A 13,220-nucleotide genomic window follows, 5' to 3' on the forward strand; every position below is an offset into this window, starting at 1 on the left:
TATTCTTGCCTGGAGAATCCCATGGATAGAGGAGCCTGGCAGGCTGCAGTCTATGAGGTTGCAAAGAGCTGGACACTGCTGAGTGGCTAACATTGAGGACAAGCAGAACAGGGCATAGGGAGCCGTCCGGGTAGAGGCCAAGGTGAACTTCAGATGACAGGGCTATTTAACGGGCAAGTAGGGAGCACTCAGTTCAGCCTAATTCTCTATCCTCTCAAGTGGTTGGCTGAGATGACCTGTGCTGACCTGGAGACTGGGTGGGGTCCAGAGGGCGGATGATGCACTAAACAGGCTTGTGCATGGATACCTCTCAGGGCCCCTCCTCTGACTCAGACATCACAGGAGAGGTTGTGAATTCAGCACCACCCCCAGCACTCTTGTCAGAGCAATATTAAACATCATCACCATGAGTGGTTTTGATTCATTTCTTTATTAATGTAGAAAAGGAGCCCAAGGCAGCTGGACCAGTAGTACAAAGCACCAGGAGTTAATACTATTCTGGTGAAAGGGTTGGCTTTACAAAAGTGAAGAAGTAGGTAGGAGCGACCCTAGTTCTGGGGCCAGGCCCCGCCTACTGCCCAGAACCAGCCCCCGGGAGAGAGTGACAGGTAGGTCGGGGACAGACGAGCTGGAGACCAGAAGGACAGGCAGCAGGGATGGAGGGCCAGGCAGTGAGAACCATCCTGTGGCTGATGAGGACAGGGAACTGCTGGCTGGAGGCTCCCCACTGGACCCTGGGCAGAGGTTCACATGAGCAGGCAAAAAAACCCTGCAGATACTAGAGAGGATGGGGATCCAGACTCAGCTTGGGGTCGAAGGGCCTTCCCTTCTCTCCATCAGGGGTCACTGTTCTCAGTACTACGGGTGGGGCTTCAGGGCCCAAGGCACAGAGGGAGGCCCAGAGGCCTCCCAGTGGGAGAAAGAAGGGGCAGGGAAGGAAGCACTTGAGTGTTCCTGGCTTAGGCAGCCAGGGATGAGACACAGAGCAGGAAAACAGAATCCCCATACAGTGAGGCTGGAATGTGCGGCCAGGTGGGCTTATCCTCAGCCAGGACCAGCCCCGTGGCCTCGATGCCTGCCTCAAACCTTAGCAAACAGAGTCTGCCAAGAGCCCTGAGCTGTTTCTCCATGGACCAGCCATGCCTTGCCCTGCCCTTTGCCTCCTCTGCTAACGAGAGCTTTGGATATGACCTCTTAGGTCATGGGAGCTCCAGGACCTGCTCTTGGTAGTTAAGTGGGAACCAGCCCCAACCAGCCCCTGAACAGAACTGGCATGGGCTGGGGGGCCAGGGATGATGGAAGAGGAAGATGTCCTGCATGGAGCCTCCCCCCTTTGCCCGCAGACACACTCCAGACCTGGGCAAAGAGCCTCTCCTTTGTCTGGGAGAAGCAGCTGCCCTCCCTTGGCACAGGGGGGACGTGGCTTGGTGCAATCCCTTCACAACCGCCACCCGGTGATACCGGCATGGAGAGAATGGGATGGCACTCTACAACCCTTCATGTTCTTCCCCAGGGTGGGGAGCTCAAGGCCTCTTGTGGCTTTTGCCTCCAGCCTTCAGTGTGGGGTCATCATGCTCTTTCTTCTCCTGTGGTCCTGCCCTGGGGACAGCCTGAGACTCCGCCTGGCTGGCACATGTTAGTCAGTGAGGAAAGGACAGAGGGGTAAGTAAGGAGACAGGAAGGTGAGAGCAACTCTCTGGCTTTCTCCTCGTCCTCCAGGAAGAGCAGCTCAATCGACTGAGTCGCAGATCTCCTCCACCACTGCGTTGAAGATGTGTGGCTGGTCTGCGTACACGTGATGCGAGGCACCCTCGATCTCCTATGGAGGGAGGACCCCACCAGAGGCAGGATGGCCCTTTAATCTAGGCACTGGAAAGCTGCCACACCATTTCTTTTTCTTGTAAACCTGCTTGCCTGTTGCCCGTAAGCACGTATTTTATCTAAGACAACTGTCCACCTTTCTCCCCATATCCTGGCACTTCCCAGTGGCAACCAGTGAATCCCAATGTCTCATCCCTACTGCTCCTATGGTCCCTGATTGTATCTTTCCTTCCACGCTAGTCCCACCATGCTCATATCATCCACAGGTTCGATATCCAGGGCTCCTGAGGCACCAGACTAAGTAAGCTCGAAGTGAAAATCCTTCAGTCCTGTCCAACTCTTTGTGATCCCATGGACTATAGCCCGCCAGGCTCCTCTGTCCATGGACTTCTCCAGGCAAGAATACTGGAGTGGGTAGCCATAAGTAAGCACACTCCTTAGCAAGTGAAGGTGGAGGCAGGAGAATGGTGGGAAGGCTTCTTGACAGCCTCTATTGTACCCAGCTCTGATTTGGAGTGAGAATTACAGGGGAAGAGGAGCAGCATGCTCCCTATACCTGACTACTGGACAAGAACTTGCCTTTTAGCTTGACTGGCTACACAGAAGTGAGGAACCCTGAATTATGATATTACAGAGAGCCAACCCTTTCAAATTCATGACCCGATCTCAACCTTTCCACTCCTCTTTCTCCCCGACTCTCCCATCACCCTTCGCTACCTGGTCTCGTAGCTACACTGAGTCAATCAACATGTGCTGCATGTTGCGAGATTTCCACCTCAGTCTGTCCCCTCTGGTGGAAACGTACCAAGTCTCGGACGTAGGAATCCGGCCGCTGCAGCTTCACCTTTTTTCCCGTGCTGGTGTCTATCCAGGTGTTGGCCCCATAGATCATGGTGATGGGCACATCTTTTCGAATCAAGTGAATTCGCTCCAACATGGGGCGCCGGGCCCAGCCGAAGGACTCCATCATGGCTTTGAATGCCGTCTCCCCACTGGAAAAGCCAAACAGGTGAGGCGATGAGTAAATGCCACAGCATAAAATGTCAATTTGTGGGTCTCTCGGAGGCTGGGGCAGTATCTTTGGCATCTTTTTGTTTACCTCAGAGCCCAGCACTAGGCTCATTAAATATTAGGAAGATGACGAGACAGGACTGAATCTCCAGAGGGTCCGGACACAGATGAGGTAGGAGGGACACACTTGTGAAAACCCCATGGCACTGAGGATTGTCCACTAGCATAGCAGGTTAATATGTATTTAACAGCTATTGATGTGGCAGCTCTGGGCGGAGGGTGGGCACATACGAACAAGACACATGCAGTGCCTGCCCTCCCGAAGTTCCCATTTTCCTCATCCTTCAGGCATTACATAATGAACTACAGGATTAACTTAACTTCACATTTCCCAAGAATTATAAAAGGGTGGTGGAGTTCTAGGAGAACACAGACTAAGGAGTTGGCTGGCTGGGGCTGGAGGAGAGGGTCGAAGAGTTCCTTGAGGTGGGCTCTGAAGGGCAAGAACTACAGAAGCACAGAGGGTTAACTGAGGAGACTGGGGAATGAGAGTCTTGCGAGGACCCAGGGGGAGCAGCAGTTTGTGCTACCTGAAAAGCAATGACGGCCAATCTAATCTACTTTGCTCCCTGGTCTTTCAGAGGTCGTGTCGAGGGGTCTGCAAGGCTGGAGGGGAATGCAGCTGTCTGGACGGCTTTGTCACTTCTGTGGGAAGCAGGAAAGGCTGGGGTGACTGGCACCCAGCAGGCTCGGTCTGTTCGGGGGTTATGTCCCCAGTCTCCTTAGCATCCCTGAGATGAAGGGGAGCCTGAGTCCTGCACAGGTCACCAGAAAGAGTCCTTTCCTAAGACACTGCAGCACAGTGGAACAGTCATGGACTCTGGAGTCAGAGAGATATACCTGCAAATCCTGGTTCTACTTTCTTAGCAAGTCGTGGAACCAGAATATACCTTAGTTCTCTCATCTACAAACTGGAGAGAAATTATACCCACTTTTTGAGGTCATTATGGGGAAAATGAAAATATGTACAAAGCCCCAAGTTTAATGAAGCGAAGTAGGTATCTCACCCCCCAGATATTATTCTTTTGCTAAATTATATGTTTTCCAAGGGAATGGTAACAGTTACCATGAACTCAAGATTACAACTCAAAAAGACTCAGGGGCTTATAAAACTGAGTGATGGTGTTTAGGGGAAGCGGCTGGTTATCACCAACATCATCTCTGCTTCTTCCAGGACCTGAGTGAGTTGTGTGACTACATACTCTGTGGCTTAGATGGGAGGCCATTCATTATACTGAAGAGGACTGAGGCTGGGGAACGCTCTGAGGAAAGGACTAGGGGTGGGCCTGCAAGGCCTCAGAGGGTATGAGACTGGCACCAAGCCCAGTTGAGAGGGGTCACGAGCAGGAAGCTGATTTGACTGTCGAACTGAGTTTCCAGACTGCTGTTTAAGCAGGGCCCTTCCATCAGTTGAGCTTCTGAGGAATGCTGGATGGACAGTTCCCATGCTGCCTGAAAGCAGTCTGAATTTGAGGGTAATGCTCAGACATTGCTATTGGAATGCAAAGTCCCAGTTGCTTCACAGCTTCGGACTGAACAGGCCTGAAATGAGGCAGGGCAATGCTGCTGCTCCCAGTGATCTTGGCTTGCCTGTGATGCCTCCCAGCAGCTTGGGGTGAAGTCCCCACAGAGGTGGTGCCTCATGGTATCAGCAGCTCACATGGCACTGCCCAGGGGAAGATTACCTCCCTGACTCCGCCCTGGCTGGCGGCTGCCAAGACTGCAGATCACAGGGTACGGGCCAGGGGCCCACTGTCGGAGTTGTCACAAACATCAGCTTGTTGAGATTCTGGGGACATCCTCAATTCTCCAAAAGACAGAAAAGGCATTCCTATCCCAACAGTAAGTATTTCAATGTGCACAAACATTAAGTTTTAGAATGTATAATCTTTCCATCAGCAATTCTATTTGTAGGAATGTAGCCGAGAGGTACAGTCAGACGCGTGCCAAGGAAGATATACAAGGAGGCTCTCTGAAGCAATATCACATGATATCTCAGACAGAAAATAACAAGAAAATGACGGAATTACAGGTCTGGGACAGGAGAGGACTTGCTTGCTTTCTTTTCCTTTACAAAAACACCATGTTCATAATACTTCTTCAGTTAAAAAAAAAAAAAAAAAAGATCTTAGCAAATGTTTTCCAGATTCTTTGCCTGTCAGGCCAACTGCTTACTTCCAGGGAAGAGTAAGGGTCTTCCTCTATAGAGACAGGTGGTATGTTTAATTAATCTATTATCTTCTCCATCCCTTTTTGCCTATCCCTGGGGAAATCTCTGGAAATAAGCACACCTGCTAATGCCTACGTTCCCCTAAGTGGATGAGAGCTCTGTGGAAGAAAAAAATACAGCACAGACTGATCTTGGGATAGTTCTGGAGTTTTCCAGCAGCTGGAGTTTTAGGTCCAAACCCATCGACATTGAGCTGACTCCCAGAGCTGCCCTCACCTGGGATTCTGTGCATTGCAGTGGTAGATATACTCTGATATAGTATCATCATCAAAGAAGTCTGCAAACTTGCGCTTGAAGTCCGGTCGGAATCGCTGTACCAGGCCGGGCCCTAGGAGGGAACAGAATGTGGAGGGGCCAGTTTGAGTGAGGAGGAAAGACCCCTGTCATTGTATGTTTTAACAACTTTAACCAAATATTATTTCTCTTAAGGGTTTGTTTGCTTTGTAAATTTAAGGTTATAGTGACAGAGCATGTTAAGTCTTTTGGGAAGCTCCAGGTAACTACAAATGAGAGTCAGTTACTTGCCAAAGAATTTGGACAGTCTAAGGTCACTGAGGAACCAGATTATTTGCAGCTCAATGAAATCCCAAGATCCTTTCCTCCAAGGATCACAAACCCCACAAGAGTCCATGGTTGAGATGCTTTGCTTTTATGGTCTGAGCTATGTTCTCTTTCTCCCTGAGAGCATGTATGGCCTTTTAATCTTCTGAAGGTAGTGGATGAAACCAAGAGCCCTCTCAGGTTCAGGCCTGTAACAGAATATAAGTGATGAGGTAAACCTAACACTGGCATCTCAGACTCAGGGCAGAGTTCTAGAGAAATCTGTTCCTTCCACCTTTCTTTAAACAGTCCATACACAAGCAGTTTAGGGCACTTGAAACACACTGTAAAAATTGAGCCTAGTCATCAGCTTCTGGCCTCTCTCCCTCTTCCAGTCTGCTCTGTGTGAGGAGGGGTGAGAGGGAGGCATGGCAGGATCTCCTGGGCACTAGCCCTCCTCCATGGTTGCCAGCCACCTACCCCTACCATACTAGCTCTGATGTCTATGCATGGCCCCAGCCAGAGGCAAATCCTGAAATGGGGACAGTGGTTAGAACAGGGCTCCTGCCTGGAGGACTATGGAAGGTCTGCTGGAGTGCACAGTGCTGGGTACCCTAAGAAGACCAGTCCTCTGCCCATTTAGTACCCTTTGGCACCTGTGTCTCTTGTTTTCCTTTCTTTCTCCCCAGACTCCTACCTTCTGCTCAAATGCTCACTTTTCTCTTTTACCCAGAGTCATTCTGTTTCTCTTGGTGGGCCTAGAGAGACAACTCTTATTCGGCCACTAGCAATTAACTCCTAATAATTGGCTGCTGAACATTACTGTGTATATATAAGCCATCAGTGCAAGACAGCGTTGCCCACCTTTACCATAAAGGGAAGCTGCTTTTGCTTCATTAAAAGGCTCCTCTCCAGACAGGAAGGTGCCGGCAGTGTGAGGTCAGAAGCCTGGGGCCTACTAAATCTATGCACTCTGGCTGCCCCACCTCCTTCCTCCCTTCACTCACAGGATTTGCTAACAGCTACCAAGTGGGGATGTGGTGTCTGACTGGGGTAGGGCATGGTGTAGAGGGGCTTGCCTGCCCCTGTAGGTGATGCTGGAGGCTCTGGTTCTGACCTCTCCTGGAAGCAGACGTTGGGTGAGCTACAGAGATGGGATCCATAGTGACCACGCTGAAACACCAACAGCTGCCCCAAACCCACACATGTAGCATAAAAGCTCAGCAGAGGAAGAGTTGCCTCGTAACCCCTTTCTCTCTCTCTGGGGCACAGAGTACAAGTTCTACTCCAGCTGTCTCTTGAATAGAAAAGATTTTTCCATGCAGATGAAGGGGGGAAAAAACCTTCTGAAACTGCTGACCAAGACATCTGGTCCAGATGAACAGCTTTAAATAATAATGCTAGGCTTATTCCCATTTTTCATGAACAAAAGGGGATGGTGAGAGTCCAGACACAGGGGGGCTTCTAGAATGGGACAGTTGTGGTTGGAGGAGACAGTTTCTTCATCTGCAGGCTACTCACCCCAGGGCCCAGCGACTCGAAGAACAGCCAGTGGATTGGAACGCCCTAGGACAGAGGCCACAGCCTTGACCCAGGTCGGGGGTGCACGGATCTGACTGGGGTCAGTTGGTCGGAGGGGAAAGCCCCATGGGTCCACCAGGATGAGGTGTTTAACTCTAAAGGAGGAAAAGGGAGAAGACAAGTTTTCTTTGCTTGAAGGTACCATAGCCCTTAAGTTGCCCAGGAAGAGAACAACTGGAAATGGGTAATAGAAGATTCCCAGCAAGGCACTGTTGTGATGGAGACAGGTGGCTCCTCCTTACCTGTCAGGGTACTTGATCGAGTAGGAAGTGGCCAGGAATCCTCCCAGGCTGTGCCCTAGGAGAATCATACTGGGGATCCCCATGCTCTCCCGCCATGTTTCTATTGAGGTCACAAACTCGTCCTCGGCCCCCTCTGGATCCCTCGGGAACGTTGGCCTCGAGCTTCGCCCGAAGCCTAGCAGATCGAAGGTATGTAGCGTGCGGCGGGTGCTCAGTGAATCCATGTTGAGGATCCAGAGGCCCACGCCGCCCCCGAAGCCGTGCACCATCACCAGTGGGGTGCGGTCCCTGAGCTCAGGGCTCACTGTCACTGTCCAGATCTTGTTCTGGTTTGGGAGGGACACATATCGAGCCAGGAACTTGTTCTGGAGGCCTGGGGAGAGGGGGTGCAGGGCAGAGGGATAAGACTGTGTGCTGACTGCATCATCTTTTTGCTTGGACTCCCACTTTTCAGCTCTCTCTCATCCCCAAACCCTTCCTGGCCTCTTTCACCTTTCCTTTTACAACTCTCTGATCATACAGCCTAAGAGTTCAACTCCAAGAACATTTTGTAGATGTCTAGTGTTAGTAGTCTTAATTGCTCAGTCGTGTCTGACTCTGCCACCTCACGAACTGTAGCCTGCCAGGCTCCTCTGTCATTGGATTCTCCAGGCAAAAATACTGGAGTGGATTACCATTCCCTTCTCCAGAGGATCTTCCTGACACAGGGATTGAACCTGGGTCTCCTGCATTGCAAGCAGATTCTCTACCGTTTGAGCTACAGGGAAGATCCTTGTAGATGTCTAATCTGTAGGCATTAAGAGGGGCCATCATATTCCCTGGGCTCCCTTTGGGTCCAGGGCAGAAGTGACCCCACAGAGCTCTGGCATTCATCACTCTTGTATATGCCTGGGGCTTGATCGAGGGAGAGTGTGTCCTCACTGAGGGCATCTGGGAGGGTCAAGCCAGGTCCCTCTTAGGGAAAGATGAAGGTGGGCAGTGTTTGCTCTGCCAGCGTGAAGGCAGTCACACAACAGGGCACCTGAGGTAAGTCACATGGATTTCAGACAGAGGCCTGAAAACTGACTGTTCTGTGGCTGTACTTACTCAGGCTCATAAGAGAGAGGGTAGCTATGGCTAGGGCAGAGGGTGCAGGGCAGGAAAGATCATATGAGAAATATGGGAAGATGGGGCCCAAGGGTCTTGTTTGAGTTGGTGGCTGATGGTGCTCCTAGGGGGATGCCCTGACCCCACAGAACATTGCCTAGGAGAACTGGCCAGTGGGAGTGCCCAACTACTCTGGTAACTGGATGATGGGGAGGGGTGGCTTATTGGGTAGAATACAAGCAACAGTATTATTAGAGAATATAGGATTGCTGGTCCTTGGCTAGGAAGGTGGTAAATCTAAGAAGTGTTTGTCTGATGAGAAAGGGAGAGATGGAAAAAAAATCAGAGAAGCCAGAAGTGAATGTGTATTTGTACACATTGTATATTAATAGCTGGTACAGGGTTTGAGGTGAAGTTGTAGGATGTGGCAGAAACCAGCATGCTGGACAGCGTGGGAGATGTTAAGGAACCGCTATCATAGAATGTGCACCCTCTGCACAAATTGCTTCCCTCCAATCATGGACATCCCTTCCTTCTACATCGAGCATTGTCAACCAGGAATCAGTGGGCTCACTGGGCCAGGCTCTGGGAAGACCCTGTATTCTGGGGCTCCCGAGGGAGGTGGCACAAGCCACTTTCTACTTACACTGGAGGATCCTGGCTTCTACATTCTTCAGTTGAGACATGGAAGTGGGGCGCCAAGTGGGCAGCCAGCTGCTCAGCCAGCCTTGAGGCCTGGGACAGGAACACACAGAAACATTCACTAGCAATATTGCAAACATTGATACCCCCAGTCTTGCTGGCAGTTACAAAAGAGTTATCAGGGTGCAGGGTGTTTCCCAGGCTCAGGAAACCTGCCCCTGTGGCAGTCAGCAATTCCCTGGCTGCCTGATAAACTGTTACTCTTCTCTGGTAAATGGTTATTAGCAACAACATACCTTTTGTTTCAACAGATACTCAGAATACTATGTGTACAGCACTTTACAGTTTATAAAGCCCTTTCACTTTTTTTTTTTTTTTATCTCATTTGAGCTTTACAACTCCCCTTTGTTACTGGTTATTATAATGTTCAAGGAGGTTATGGGGGGGGGGGGGGCCAGCTTTTAACTAATGTTTCAGTTCTCCTTTGCCATCCCTAGGACTGTATGTTCCTTTAGAGTAGGACAAATTCCCATGCCACCTGCCCTCCTGGCAGAGTACCAGGGTTGCTGTATGCCTGCTTCCCAGCCCCTGGGAGTCCAGAGCACTCTGTCAGTGGCCAGTGGGGCTCTCAGGCAATCAGTCCAGACTTGAATGATGTGTTGGGATAGGCAGGGAGTAGGAGGAGGGAGACCTGGGTTCAAACTCAGTTTTGATTCCCTGATAGGACACATGTTGCCTCTGGCCTTGTTTCCAGATTATAAAATGAGTAGAAAGCTCACCACCAACGGCTTGCAGTAAAACAGGTAAGATAACCTATCTTGTTTTCTACTTTACACCCAGGGGACTTTAAGTCATTGCAGGGTACAGGTGGAAAGTACCAGTGTTAGAGTAATTTTTTTAAAACCCTAGATTTACGTCATAGTAATGTCATTTATGAGAAGAATGGTGTTGGCCTGATAAATAACCTGTCTTTGAGTATCCAGCTATGAAAGGAATCTCATAAGGTGCCTGGGATAAAACAGATGCTCAGTGAATCGCTTTTGTTATTCCTTTTCTACCCCATATTTCTCTTTCCTTGAACTCTGCCTAGATGAAGTGGATTTCAGGATGGACACTACCAGCTATAGGGAGGGCCTGTAAACATCATAATAGTCAAGCAGGGACATTCTGTGAAGGAGTGAGGGCAACTACTACTAATCCCCTCTTGCTACACACTGGGCACCGTGCTGCATCATTTGAAATGCAGCATTTTAGATTAGGCTAGTTCCTTAGAAATCTAGTCCAGCCTCTTAATTTAACAGATGAGCAAAGTGATGCCCAAACAGGCCATACATCTAGTTAGAAAAAGAAGCAGAACCAGGACCTGGATCTCAAATCCAGGTTTCAGGAATTCCCTGATGGTCCAGTGGTTAGGACTCTGTGCTTTCACTGCTGAGAAACAAGGCCAAAAAAAAAAAAAGTCAAATCCAGGTTTCTCCTTGTGTTTCCTCTGGACATTCCAGCCTCAGCTTTTTAAGGTCACACATGGATACTCCAATATACAAGCAGTTTTACACTTGCCTGCTTTCTGAGAGGACGTGTGACCTAAAGCCAGAGGTCAGAGTTCTAATCCTGGCACCACTACTATACACACACACACACACACACAATGCCCTTACACACACACACACACACACACAATGCCCTTAGCACATTATTTAGCCTTTCTCTGTCAGAGTTTCCTCATCTTTAAAAGGGAGGTAATAATAGTATCTACTTCATAGGGTTGTCATAAAGATCGAATAAATTAAAGCACAGAATAATGCCTAGCACAGTACACACTCTCATAAATGTTCTTTCCCCTGGCCAAATCATAAACTATTCATATTCTGTGCTTTTCAAGTAGCAAATCTCAGTTACTCAAATCTTAAGAGGTTTGAATTACTGAGGCTGCAGCTGAAACTTGTCCGTCAATGGCTTTAGTCAGATGAGAGCTGTTAGTCTCAATCCTATGAAGACTCAGAACCCTTCAAAAATCCACTGGAATTCATTACAGGCTTGAGTGCGGGCACCAAGACCACAGAATGTTGCTGGTCTTAGGAGACAGACTTTCTCTCCATCCTACAGAGACTGTGACAAGTCAGAGCATGTCATCTGGAACCCACGTGGCCTCGTATCTGCCCAAAGTAGCACTCAGGAGAGATGCTGTCCCGAGGAACAGCATCATGGGCTGCTCTGCAGAGATCCTCAGATATCCCGCCTTTCTTCTTCACCGAAAATGCTACCAGTAAAGTGCTGGAAATAGCACCTGGCACACTATCTGCTCAGTACCACTGGGGAGATAAGAAAGCCTGGAGTGGGGAACTGAGACAAGAAGCAAAGTGGCCCCTTAGCCACAAGCTTAGCCTGACTGGGGTGGTCTCATCCCTCTAGGGTCAAGGGATCTTTACCCTGATGGTGGGTGAGGCAGAAGAGGTTCTGTGCTGCGTAAGAAGCCTGTTCTAGACCTCTGTGATATTGGGGTCTAACTTCTTTGGACACCGGATTCTTCATTTGTAAAAAGAAACTGCACTGACTGAATATCAACTCTAATATTCTGTGTTTCCTTAAGTCATTGTAGGTATTGTAAATTTCCTCTTGAAAGCATCATTTTGGAAAGTACCACTCTCCTTGGCAGTTCCTTCAAGCCTGTCACAACGTCATTAGTTTTGCAAAAAGCTCCAAAATGGGGGGAACACGGGATTCAGAAAAGGCCCAGTTCTGGTATAACCCCGGCTTGGGTGGAAGCTGAGTCATTCTCCAAGCAACTTTTCCTTGTTCCTATCAGACGGTGAACTGCTTGCCACACCACCTACAGGTGGCATCCCAAACTTGATGTCATTGAGATCGCGGTAACAAAATCCAAAAGCTCTAATACTGAAACCGTAGCATTAAGGAGATTGTTAATGATGATTAAAAACTATCAACTAGGATTGCTGGTAAATTAAGCGCCTCGCTGGGAGAAAGCTAAAGGAACTTGCACGCCTATTAACCCAGAACAATCCCAGCCCAGGGGAGCCCTCTCTCCGCTTTCCAAGCCTTCGCGTTGCGGGGCTAAGCGATGCTCTTCCCACACCTCCGACTCGCGTCCGGGAGCAAACGCAGACTAGCAGCAGAGCTGGCTGCTACCCCCGCACCCGCGTCCACACACGCTTGCTTTGAGGGATCTGAGACATCACCACTAAACCTAATCCCAGGGTGCAGGCACTAGAAGGGAGCGAGGAATGATCGCCGAGACTAAAGTGGAAAGTCAGAATCGCCGGGCTGCAGGCAAGCGTTATCTTCCATCGTTCCCTCGGCTCTGCGGCCGCAGCTCCTGGGCTAAAGCAAAGCAAGCAGACGCAGCCCCCAGCCCTCCCCGGAAGCCGACCTGGAAACGAAAGGCGGGAAGATGTCTAAAACTGTTCCTCAGCCACAGACAGTCCCAGGTTCACGGCCCCGAGAAAGAGAGAGAGAGAGAAAAGAGACAAGGTTAACTCACTGCTGGTCCAGATCATCGGCCATAGTAAACAAGCCCTGCCGGGTCGAGCTGAGCCAGCCCATCCCTCCGCCTGACGCCAGCACCAGCTGACCCAGAAAAGGGTCGGATAACAAAGTGGGGCGTGGCCAGCGCCGCGGCCGGGGAGGCGGGGTCGCAGGAGTCTGGCTGGGCCAGCCGGGACACGTGAGCTGTCTCTGAGCCCCGACCGCAGTCCGGCCACACATTTGGGGACAGCGAGGGAGGTAAGCAGTACTGAAACTACGAGTTCCTCCGTCAAACCTCCATTCTCTGATAAGTAAAAGGTAATAGAATTACCCCTGCCCGCTCCCACACACTCTTCCCTATTACAGACCCCAGTCCCCCCAGGTCCTCTCCTTAGCGTTCCTTCTAAGCAGATGCTTAAGATGTTTGTGGACACAGTACCAACGGTGGAACGCTCCTACGAAGGGCCTGGGAGCTCGTGGCCCAAGTAGACTGCTAGAGTTTGTAAATAAAACTAGGACGCCTA

At 50.0% G+C, this 13,220-nt stretch overlaps 1 protein-coding gene across 3 annotated transcripts; it reads right to left on the reverse strand.

Annotated features, from left to right (window-relative positions):
- Positions 1 to 411: 411 nt before the first annotated feature.
- Positions 412 to 12,812, reverse strand: ABHD4 (abhydrolase domain containing 4, N-acyl phospholipase B). 3 transcript variants are annotated; one of them, XM_043471233.1, is made up of 7 exons: positions 12,713 to 12,812; positions 9,218 to 9,306; positions 7,486 to 7,660; positions 7,184 to 7,338; positions 5,339 to 5,450; positions 2,627 to 2,813; positions 412 to 1,819 (listed from the first exon to the last, which is right to left on the reverse strand). In XM_043471233.1, exons 1-7 carry the CDS (start codon positions 12,772 to 12,774, stop codon positions 1,730 to 1,732), a joined length of 870 nt encoding a protein of 289 aa, XP_043327168.1. In that variant the 5' UTR covers positions 12,775 to 12,812; the 3' UTR covers positions 412 to 1,729. The 3 variants fall into 3 exon arrangements, with proteins under 3 accessions (XP_043327168.1, XP_043327166.1, XP_043327167.1); XM_043471231.1 differs by having other exon boundaries at positions 7,486 to 7,858; XM_043471232.1 differs by having other exon boundaries at positions 7,486 to 7,858; positions 12,602 to 12,737.
- Between the last annotated feature and the right edge of the window lie 408 nt (positions 12,813 to 13,220).

The sequence above is a fragment of the Cervus canadensis genome, chromosome 6, assembly GCF_019320065.1.
Source record: "Cervus canadensis isolate Bull #8, Minnesota chromosome 6, ASM1932006v1, whole genome shotgun sequence".
NCBI lineage: Eukaryota > Metazoa > Chordata > Mammalia > Artiodactyla > Cervidae > Cervus > Cervus canadensis.

Excerpts from the sequence above, each read along its gene's own strand:
- ABHD4 (XM_043471231.1), bottom strand. The coding sequence starts at position 12,774 with ATGGGCTGGCTCAGCTCGACCCGGCAGGGCTTGTTTACTATGGCCGAT. Across the intron at positions 7,339-7,485 it reads TCGATCAAGTACCCTGACAG|AGTTAAACACCTCATCCTGG; the intron begins GTAAGGAGGAGC and ends TTCCTCCTTTAG. Across the intron at positions 5,451-7,183 it reads TCGAGTCGCTGGGCCCTGGG|GGCCCGGCCTGGTACAGCGA; the intron begins GTGAGTAGCCTG and ends GTTCCCTCCTAG.